This window comes from Lucilia sericata, unplaced genomic scaffold, assembly GCF_015586225.1.
Source record: "Lucilia sericata isolate MDLA Ls3-8-SP2 unplaced genomic scaffold, ASM1558622v1 Contig000004F_arrow, whole genome shotgun sequence".
In the NCBI taxonomy this organism is placed as follows: Eukaryota; Metazoa; Arthropoda; class Insecta; order Diptera; family Calliphoridae; genus Lucilia; species Lucilia sericata.
The window spans coordinates 1,606,417-1,618,592 of record NW_023994045.1 but is presented as its reverse complement, the minus strand read 5'-3'; the positions used below and the strand labels follow the sequence as shown (position 1 = coordinate 1,618,592).

Below are 12,176 nucleotides of genomic sequence, written 5' to 3'. Positions count from 1 at the left end.
GTTACAAACATCAGCACAAATCCAATATACCCTCCCCACTAAAGTGGTGTAGGGTATAAAAAATTACAAAGAATATTATTTCTGATGTTTTTATATGAATATTATCTAACAAAACTATTTTGTTAGATAATTTAACCATTAGAAGTCATATCTTTCAGCATCTGAACTTTTTCTTTAAGAAAACTTGAAAGTCGGTCCTCTGATTCAGCTGACTGGATCCATATGGTCAATCAAGCTTCGAAAAAACAAATTTTTACATAAAAATTAAAGTAAAAGCTATACTTTTACATTAAGAACTTCATTTATAATTAAAATTTTGAAAAATAAATACAAAACGCAGTTTAATAAATGTCAGCTTGGGTCCCCAATGTAATACTGTGAATCGTTTCTATTATTTTTTCAAATGCCAAATTTTTCAAATACCAATAAAATACGATGGAGCAAAAAAACAAAAGTAGACTTAAATACCTTTTATTTAAGATAAAAATCATCAAATTCTAACAGGTAGTTTTTGAGAAATTTTAGTTTTCTCCACAAAATGAAGTCGTTTCTATTATTTTTTCCACCACTGTATATAATTTTGTAGGTCAATGATCAATATTTCAATGTGTTACAAACAGAATGACAAAAACAATATGCCCCCCATCTTTTTTGATGATGGGTATAAAAACAAGAGCATAACTCACAAAAACAACGTACACCCTAAATAATTTTCTAGAATACATAACAATGAAAGTAACAACATGAACTTATATCTTGTTTAATACTTTTTTTGTACATTTTAATTTGAAATATTGTTTCTATGTGAAGAAATCATTTTTATGTTCTTTGATTTAGTCTTCAAAATTGAAATTAGCCAAATATTTTTCAGTGCAATTTCATTGAAAAATACCAATAGTGTCATCTACCTCCCCTGCCAACAATTTCTATCCAAATTGTGACCATAACGCAACATCTTAAAGTTTAAAACAATCTAATTTGATATAATCTGAGTGAATGAAAAGTGACTCCGTTCGTAAGAAACTGTTACTCCTGTTTAATACTTACTTGATGAGTCGTTTTAGTTTTAGTTTTATGTTACTTTTTTATAATGTAAAAGAGTGCAAAATTAGAAACATTTCCAGTTTTGTCATAACAATAAGGAAATTGGAAATTATTCTAATTTTGTCATAAAAGCGACTTTATAATATATTTTCTTTACTTCTCTTTTCTCTTACTTTATGAATAATTTAAAAATTGCTTAAATTTTAAATAAACACAATTTAATACAAAATTTCACAATGTTTCGCTATTCGCACAACTGATCACTATAAACTTAATATATTTACTGAAATGTTCAAACAATTCTTTCTAAATTTTGTGAGCAAGAATAATTCTGCATTGAATTATCTTGTTAGTGTATAAAAAAGTGCTCTTTTTATAAATTTTTATTCTATTTAATCATTATCATTTACGTTTCCATTTGGTATATTAATTCGAACTAGAATTTAACAAAAATAGGATAAAAATTAGAAAGTAATGTATTTTGTTTTTGTAAATACTTTTATTTAGCACTGAGTGACTAAATAGTGACTAGTTTGTTCATGCATAAACTAAATAGTATATATAAAGGCACAACTTTTTGTTTCTCAGTGCTAAGTTAAAAAATTTACAAAAACAAAATATATTACTTTCTAATTTTGATCATAATTTTGTTAAATTTTAGTGCGTTTTAATATACCAAAAAGAAACTTAATTAATAATAATTAGGTAGAATAAAAATTTAAAAAACTAACACGTTTTAATACACTAACAAGATAATTTAATGCAGAATCATTCTTGGTCTCAAAATTTAGAAGAAAAAGTGTTTGCACATTTCAGTAAATATACATATTTATTTCATTGTGGTCAGTTGCGTGGCACATTGTGAAATTTTGATTTTGTAATAAATTATGTTAATTTAAAATTTAATATATAAAAACATAAGATTTATATATAATAACAAGTAAGAAATTATAGTCGGGCGGCGCCGACCATATGATACCCTACACCAGTTATGAATATTAAATGTGATTTATTTTTCATAATAAAGCATTTATCTTCAATATTCCCTTGTTCCGATACATTTAAGCAATTTATGGATGAAAAACTAATTTTCTGAAAGAGGCTTTATATGGGGGCTAGGGGCAAATATGGACCAAGCCCGATAAAATTTTGTGAATATATTTATATTGTCATAATATTTTATTGTGCTGAATTTCATCGCGATATTTGTGTTTATAAGCTAATTTGGGACATTCAAGTAATTTTCTGAAGGGGACTTTGTATGGGAGCTAGGGTCAAATGTGGCCCGATCTTTATGAAATTTGGTAGGGTCATCAAGACTTCTATAAAACTTAGTTGTGCCGTATTTTACCGATATATCTGTATATTTAACATAATTATGAGCTCAGAAGCCCTTTTCGGGGGGTTCTGTTCTATGGGGGCTAGGTGAAATAATGGACCGATTTTAACCATTTTCAATAGGCTTCGTCCTTAGGTCAAATAAAACGTGCGTGCCAAATTTCATCCAATTATCTTGAAAATTGCGACCTGTACCTTGCGCACAAGGTTTACATGGACAGCCAGCCAGCCAGACGGACGGACGGACGGACATAGCTTAATCGACTCAGAAAACGATTCTAAGCCGATTGGTATACTTTAAGGTGGGTCTAGGACGAATATTTTTTATGTTACAAACATCAGCACAAATCCAATATACCCTCCCCACTAAAGTGGTGTAGGGTATAAACATAATTTAGAGATTATTGAGTATAAAAAAATTATTAAATTATTCATAATGCAAGAAAAAAGAGAAATATAGAAAATGTATTATAAAGTCGCTTTTATAACATAAAAGAGTGTAAAATTAGTATAATTTCCAGTTTCCCTATTGTTATAGCAAAACTGGAAATTTTCTACTTTTACGCTCTTTTATGTTGTAAAAAGTGACTTGAAACTGAAACGAAATCGACTCATCAAGTAAGTATTAAACAGGCGGAACAGTTTCTTCCGAACGGGGTCACTTTTCATTCACTTAGATTAGATCAAATTAGATTATTTTAAACCTTAAGTTGTTACGTTATGGTCACAATTTGGATAGAAATTGTTGGCAGGGAAAGTCGCGATCGGCAGACATATACTACCAAATTTTACACTTTTATATGTGTAAGAGCGAAAAAAGATGAAATAAGAAATAGTTTTTTACTGCAAAGCATGCATGGAAAAGTGAAATTTAAAAAAATAATATTAATTGAAAACAAAACTAATATTTTTTAGTTTAAAAGAAGGGGCATTTCAAAAACTGGTTTTGTACCTTACCCTTTCCAATATTGATGAAACTTGGTACACATATAAAATAAATACGAAGTTTAAAGTTGTCCAAAATTTTCAAATTCATTACGGTTTAGATTTTACTGTGGTTCAAAGTTCACATTTTTTAAGATGTTTTTTGACTTCGTATATTTTCTAAACTATTTATCCGATTTTAATCGTTTTAGACCCTAATGAAAGTCTTTTAGTTTGACCATATTTTAAATTCAAACATAAGGATAATAATATCGAAAAACGTCCTTCAGTCAAGGATATCCCAAAAAAAGTATCTTCAATTTTGATTGCTTATAGTGTACTCAACAATATATAAAAAATTCAGAATGGAACAATGAGGGGATTTCAAGTAAATCAACTTTTAGTAAAATAATCCGTATAATTTCCATACAAATTTCAAACATTTTAATTTTATGTTCATGAACAATTTATTTTTGTTTCAAATTTTTAAATTTATTTTTGTGTTCATCAACAAATAAAACTATAAATTTTTAAATTTGTGTGCTTTGCTACCCTTAAAGCAATGTAAATAAAAAAGCACTTTACGATTTTGAAAATTCTAACTATAATAGTTTTCAGATATAATTTTTTTTACATATTGGGGATGCCACGCAAATTATTGCAAGTTAGCCAATTTATCCAAATGTTAATTTAGAAGTTAATTTAACCTATGGAAAATTTGAATAATATAATAATTTCCCAGATATACGAAATTTTGTATTTAATTCATATGGGAGATGCCAAGGTCCCATTTTCTCTAAATATTCGCATGAATGTCTAGCTCTAATAGTTTCTCAGATATATATATTTTTTTCATTTCATTTATTCTTTATTGAATCTTTCTTATATATAAATTTACAATAACTATTAAAATCTTAACCTAAATTATAACTAACGTTGTTATTGCCGATGCAATTTCAACCAAAGTTCTCGATAATTTCATTATCTGGCAAAATCCAATGTTTCCGTTCTTATCAGACGTCTATGACCCTCAAATGACAGCAACTCCCTGGCAAGGGGATTTGCGTGATCCATTAGTTTCGACAAGTAGGTTAAACAAGAGAATTTGATCTCCTCGCGTATTATGGGGACATTGAGATCCCTATGAATATTACTATTGCGAATGTACCACGGGGCACCTGTTATTGACCTTAACAGTGCTGACTGCTTTCTTTGTAATTTTTCAACATTAGATGAGGAGGCTGTTCCCCACAGTTGAATGCCGTATAGCCATATCGGTTTTATAACTGTTTTGTACAAAAGCACTTTGTACTCCAAGTCTAGAGCTGACCGTGGTCCAATTAGCCAGTACATTTGAGCTGACTTTAATTTTATTTGTGTAACCTTGGCTTCAATGTGGTAAGTCCTTGTTAAGTGGCGATCAAGGTGGATACTAGGGTGATCGCCTCGGTTTTTCAACCGGTTTTAAAACTGTTTTTTTCTGCTTTACCAGTGTCGGTTTTTTTCTAAATGTTGATTTTTCGAATAACCCGTTTTTTTTACTTTTTAAAAACCGGTTTCGAATACTTTTATTTGCTTTGTATTCAAAGATTACTTAAATTAATTTTTGAAGTAGATAATAATACAGCCCGTCTAAATTTTAAAAATATTGGGGTACAGGAACTAGAGTATATTTTTCTAAAGCACCTTTGGTTAAACTTTTTTGATTTTATTAATTAATTAACAAATTTTATTTGTAAAATTGATTGGAATAACTGCTTGATAAAATTTTACCAATCTTAAGATTATATTCCTATAACAATAATTAATTTGCGGCTGAAATATTATGGAAGTGTTGGAATGCCTATGAAAATTGCCTAAGCAGGGATTTTAGAATAAGCTAGGATTACAAAGTTCCTTATGTTTAACAGAAGTGTCCCACTTTTTTCCTAATTTTTTTATATTAAATAAATAATGTAAATCAGACGACTAGATCTAAAGTTATAATCTTTTAAACTGTTAAGAATCAGTTCGGGCCATGTTTTATTAATCAAATTTAAACATAAACGTTAATTTTTTCAAATTAAAATAGATTTTTTATTTATAATGAAAAACCGGTTAACCGGTTTTTTCTGAATTTGAAAAATATCAACCGGTTTTTTTCAAATGTCAACTATTCGAACTATTCGAAAACCGGTTTTTGGAAAATGTCGAATAATCGATCACCCTAGTGGATACCAAGATGGATACGAATTTTTGTATTTAATTCATATGGAAGCTTCCAATTTGCTAGTCCGTCTATTTATTTCCCAAATGTTCACATTAATGTCAAAGGATTTTTGCTATAATAGTTTCCCAGACATACTTTTTTTCTATTTAATTCATATGGGGGTTTCCAACTTTTGTTCCCTATTGAAAGTCCACCCATTTTCCCCAAAATTTTGAAATAAATGTTAAATTTCTTCGTGCAAAATTTGAGGATTTTAGGTCTATTAGTTTCCCAGACAAACGACAACTTCAATTTATTACCCAAATGTTCATATGGATGTCAAAGTTGTTCTTGCAAAATTTGAGGATTTTAGCTCTAATATTTTCTCAGATGTACGAAATTTTCTATTTAATTTATATTCCAAGCCCTGAAAGTCCGCCCTTTCTCCCCCAAAATGTTCAGATAAATATTAAAGTTTTTCGTGCAAAATTTTAAGAAGCTAGCTCTATTAGTTTCCCAGATAAACCAATTTTTGTATATTTTATTCATATGGGAGGAGCAACGCCCCCTATTGGTAGTCCGCCAATTTATTAACCAAAATGTTTACATGGTTGTTAAAGTTCTTCGTGCAAAATTTTAAGATTTTAACTCTAATAGTTTCCCAGATAAGCGAGACACTGTGAAAATTACAAGAAATTCGGTTCAACCGTTTAGCCATCTATAAGTTCAAACATACATACATACATACATACATACATACATACATACATACATACATACATACATACATACATACATACATACATACATACATACATACATGCATACATACATACATACATACATACATACATACATACATACATACATACATACATACATACATACATACATACATACATACATACATACATACATACATACATACATACATACATACATACATACATACATACATACATACATACATACATACATACATACATACATACATACATACATACATACATACATACATACATACATACATACATACATACATACATACATACATACATACATACAACATACATACATACATACATACATACATACATACATACATACATACATACATGTAAATACATATGCATAGTACATATATTCTATTATAACCACCGTAAAAAGATGCGCGTTTTGTCATTCCGTTTATAAATATTAGTCAGATACCCACAAAAGTCAGACGATCCAACTATGTTCGCCCGTCAGTCTGTTTAATGAAAACACGAGAAAGTCGAAAAGAAACAAGATAGAGAGCTGAAATATTTTGTCAAAATATTTTTAGTTGACCCAATTTTTTTTGTATTGAAAGTGGAAAATATCGGTCAGTGATTTCACATAGTCCCCATATTAGGCCCTACTCAGCAAATTACTATATTGCTAGTAAGTGGCTTAAAAAACATGTATAGTGATTAAATTCAACATAAACAAGTTTTATTGGAGACGAAATGTTACTGTTTATAAGGATCGGCACAAATAGTCGACGAAATAGTTTAATAAAAAAGTCATACTTTTCCCAAAAAAAAAAAATTTTTTGATTTCAAAAAATTGGTAGGTTTCAAACGATTTTGGTAGATTTTTGACAATAATTTGGCAGGATTAAAGTTTGGTCAGTGGCAACGTTGAGACCGGCGCTAGTAGCATACAACACGATCGCATACGAACTTCTCAACATGAGCGTCAAAAATACAAATATTTTATTTAGTTGCTTGACAGCATTCAACAAAGTTGTTTGATGTCGCAATTTGAAAAAAAACAAAAACACAACTTCAAAAATAAGAGCATAATTTACAGAAAAAACATACATCCTAAATAATTTTTAAAATGCATAACAATGAAGGTAAATAAGATAATTCTTATTTAATACTTTAAATACCTGGGAAGTGATACCATTCTTCTGAAAGGTGGATTCGAGTAGAACAAGAATCTGTTTTTGAAATTTCCCAAACACCTCCAAAATCTTGAGATACGGGCACTTACCGCCTGTTTTTCTAAAACAATTTAGTTCTCACACGAACATTTAATTTTATTACGATCAAGTTTAAAATTAGGTTTTTATAAAACATTTGAAAGTTTTCGTTTAAAAATGTCTAAATTGAAATGAGCTTTTTAACAGAACATTATTGCCAACGTATTTCATTTCTGAAATTTTAAATATTTTTTCATGTAGTAATAAGGTGTTTGGTGTTAACCCTAAAAAATAAACAAAAATAAAATAATTTTACAAAAAAAATTTAAATTATGAAAAAATGTTTTTTTTAAAAACAACATGAAAATTGTATGCTCAAGAAATTTAAAGGTTTGTATTGCAAATTGCATTCAGGTTCAAGTGGCCACATATTATTTCGTATTTTGGTATAATTATCGTTGTTTTTTGGGCAAACGAAAGGCCCTTGCCTATCGTCTATTTCTGACATTTCTTTCGTTTATTACGAACGAATTCATTTTCTAAAAACCAAAAATATATGGAAAAATAAAGCTCTTTCGTTGCTACTCACATGAAAATTTATTTTTTCGTTACAAAAACGTAAAGCCAATTTCGTTTGTTATTTTTAAGAACGAAAACAAATTTTCATTTTAGAAAAACAGGCTGTTAAAAGTCAGTAACATAGTTGAATCTCAACCGATTTTAAGTTTCTCAACGGATTTTGAAACCAATATCTGAGCCCTTTATAATGACATATATGATGTTTAAGTAACCTAGAAAAATATGTGTGCATTTCATCGGCAAACATGCTTTTGATTTTAGTTTTGCACCGTTTTTAAAGTTTGCGGATGTTTTTTCAAAGTATTTTATATAAGAACCGTACTATTTACTAATTGACTATAAACCCATGTTAATTTAAGAGTAAAAATTATTCTTTTAATATCAATATCACGATGAAATTCAACATAAATAACTTTTATATATACATAAATCCTTCCAACAAATTTTATGAGAATCGGCCCACATTTAGCCCTATTCCCCATATAAAGCATCCTTTAGAAAATCAGTTTTTGAAAAGTTTTGCATTAAGAAAAAGTTCAACAATGCCGTCAATTCTTAACGGATTTTAAAAACAGTTGCGTTTTACTCATGAACAGATCTAGTTTTCTAATACATTAGTAAACAGTACGGTTGTTATACAAAATACTTTGAAAAAACATCTGCAAACTTGCAAAAAGGAGGAAAACTTAAATCAGATATATGCTTGCCGATTAAATACACACATATTTCTCCAGGTTACTTAAACATCATATACATTTTTTTTACCCGTATCTCAAGATTATGGAGATGTTTGGTAAATTTCAAAAACAGATTCTTGTTCAACTCGGATCCACCTTTCAGAAAAATAGCATCACTTCCCAGGTACTTCGATTTTCGTTTATTTTGTCTCACTATGTTATCAGTCTTGCGTTTACCTTTCTTTATGTCAGCTATGTGTTCATCTATTCTCACGCCTAAATTTCTCTTTGTTGTGCCAATATAAACTTTACCACACTCTTTATTGTCCCCAACCATAAAGAAATAAACACAGATGGCGACATGGCTCTCTTAAAAAAGTACTCTTAAGCTCAGTGACGTGATTTATAATAGAAAAGGAAATAATTATGTTTAAAACTTATTTTTGTCTAATAAAATAAAATGTATTTTACGTTTTATGTTATTAGGAATTTTTAACTTATTTAAATATTAAACTTATTTAAATATTTAACTTATTTAAATATTTAACTTATTTAAATATTTAACTTATTTAAATATAATAGGGACTAATCTATTTATTACAGAAATCATTTGCTTCATACTAACCCATTTCGAATTGTAAATTGTTTTCAAAGTCTTCGGTTTTGAAATGCTCCATACAGATTTTAGACATTTTAACGTTAATTTGTTTATTGCGACAACAAAAACTTATCCATTGCTTTAATAAGCTAGAATCTGAAGGAAAGTTTAAAAATCTTATTGCACACTATTTTGATTTTTTATTATTATTATTATTATTACAATTTTTGACTACACACCACATTTGAATTTATTTATTTTTATTTTTTCACTATTTGTTTTCAAATTTCCTGTGAAAATTAAGTATTTTACATTTAAAACATAGCAAAACAAGCACTGTTGACGTCACGAAAAAAGAGTACATTAAAATAACGGAATTGTCGGTGTTGCAATCTTGTTTATTTCATTCATGGTCTCCACCATCACATCTTATTTGGTACACAACATTGTTTTGTTCTCTATCTTCAATTTTTGTTTTTGTTTGTGTGAATATTTGTTGTATTGTCTTATTCGATTTGTATGCAATAATTATTTGTTCATCGTTCATTATGTCTCTCATTTGTTTGTTCTCTGTTAATTTTGGTTAAACGGTATGCTGTAATATTTAGTGTTGCCAGATGTATCCTTATCGTGGTTATTACCTGGGGAATTAATTTTGTTCTCAACTTTCCTTATTAATGTGGTATTCAACCCATGTGGGAAGTTATTTTTGTGTAAGATATCCCTTTTGTTGTTTAGTAGTTTAAACGATTCGATAATCGTTAAAAAAGTCTGCTGAAGTTCAATACTGGTTACAGACCCCAGTTCTTTTTCAAAGAATTCTAGCATTTGTAGTAGGATTAATTGCATTTTCATTATTTTCTGAGTATTTTCAATCCATGAAAGTTTGCTCAAGGAAAGTCTCTAAATACAAACCCTAATTGGATGCCATTTAACTTTAGCAGGCTGATGTTATCTACCTTATACCTTCTGGTAAACTATACCACTTCCATTTTCCCAGAATTTACACATTGTTCTTTATCTTTCGGCCATAAAAATAATTCACTTACTTACCTAGGCAACGGTCTTTAGATGCAAATAGCCTTAGGATACCGTTTACAGATAGTAGACTCGGAGGAGGATGATATCTTTTTCCCTATTCTTCAAGCTGTGCTCGACACAACTTACCACCTCATGCAGTGCTCTCTCTACAGATTCGCTCCTTGTGTAGTCATGTTGAGCGTTACTTATGAGACAAGTATCAATATTGTTCCTAAGATGTACATCTATCAGTCTCACAAATGTATTCAAAAGAAAAGAAGATAGATAGAAGGGTGTACATATAACCCAAACTTCCCTCGACCTCTTTGGTAAATATACATATCAGTTGTAAGACAACACGAAAAATCTGTTTCCATAAGTAGAGCAAGGATATCAGATCTAGACTCCGTCCATGAGTTATCACTCCTTTGACCATTGGGTCCTTGTATTTTCTAACAGGAAATTTCTTAACAGTCGACCTTTAAATTCAAAGTTCCTTAGTCCATCACTTATTTTGTTCTCTCTTCATAAGTACCAAGAAAAATTTTACTTTGTTGGGTACCAGATGAATATTGTTTGACTAATTTTGCAATACATATAAAAATCACATATCTTGGAAACTACAATAGTCGGAATCCCAACATTTTTATATTTTCCTGTTTTTTGATAATTGTTAGTAACTAAATGACTAAATGGCAAGTATTTTGACTCATTTTAATTAGAAATAAATATGTACATACTTATTAAGATTTCATTATTTGCAGTGAGCATACAATTTCTTTGAAACATAAAATAACTTTTTGTAATATCTGATTTTTGCAGAAAATTTTCTAAGATGGGGACAGTATTAAGTATTAACCCAAAGGACCGTAACAATCCAATTTATTCTGGCCAACATTATTTTCAATATAATCAACAAGCGGAAATTAAAAATGATATTAATAATGAAAGTATTCACTTAACAGATTCTCAGCTAAATAACTTTTCATATGAACAATTAAATAATGCTAAAAATCGTGAAAATAAAAAAGTTCATTGCCCTACATTTCCAAAAAATGGAAACAGCCACAGTCATAATGTTAAACTTACTAACATAAATTCTAATAATATTCATCATATTAACAGTGCTAAGGATACTATAAACAATGATCTTGACTTTCATAATGAAAATTCGGTTATTTTATCAGAAAAAGGAAATATTGAAAAACATTTAAAAAAGCATTCAATTTTTATGAATGCTTTATCGTGGAAAAAAATTTCATCTCATAGTCGGAAAAAAATGGATTATAAATCGAAATGTTCCAACTTGCCAACTGGAAACTTAAAGACCCAACTTATTGACTCTAATTATTCTACTGTTGGGGATAAAAATAAAAATACCCAACATAATTGCAACTACATTGATGACCATCAAAACATCAATATAGAGAACCACGATTCGTGTTTGCAATATTTGTCTTCAAAAGAGAAAAATAAAAACAATTTAGATATCGTCAAAGTAAATAATACTAATAGTATTTCAACACACAACAAACTAGTACAAAAGCAGCCATTAACAATATCTCTACCAACACAACTGCAGTCTACAGCGTTACCAACAAAAATAAATAATAATGGACCCAGAAAAACTGTTATACAGGTAAGTTTACTTTTATACTTTTTGCAAAAAAAATATATTATTTACCATAGTGCACTTTTCAAAAATTACTTTAATTTTCATAACTAGCTTAAAAATTGAAGAATACTGATAAATTTTAACACAAGAAAGTTTTATGGAAACAAAAATATTACTATGTGTATTAAGGCGGTTGCGAATTAATTTGCCACGAATAATAGTAGAAAACTTTTTTAATGAATTAT

General features: G+C 28.9%; 1 protein-coding gene across 3 annotated transcripts in view; it reads left to right on the top strand.

Annotated features, from left to right (window-relative positions):
• The window catches only part of LOC119600497 (cyclin-dependent kinase 5 activator 1), a 258,821-nt gene that overhangs the window by 90,064 nt on the left and 156,581 nt on the right, over positions 1 to 12,176 (top strand). For all 3 annotated transcript variants that reach the window (XM_037950767.1, XM_037950758.1, XM_037950750.1), the window contains exon 2: positions 11,139 to 11,955. In XM_037950767.1, the coding sequence (XP_037806695.1) occupies positions 11,152 to 11,955 (804 nt within the window). In that variant the 5' untranslated portion in view covers positions 11,139 to 11,151. The remainder of the gene's footprint in view (positions 1 to 11,138; positions 11,956 to 12,176) is intronic.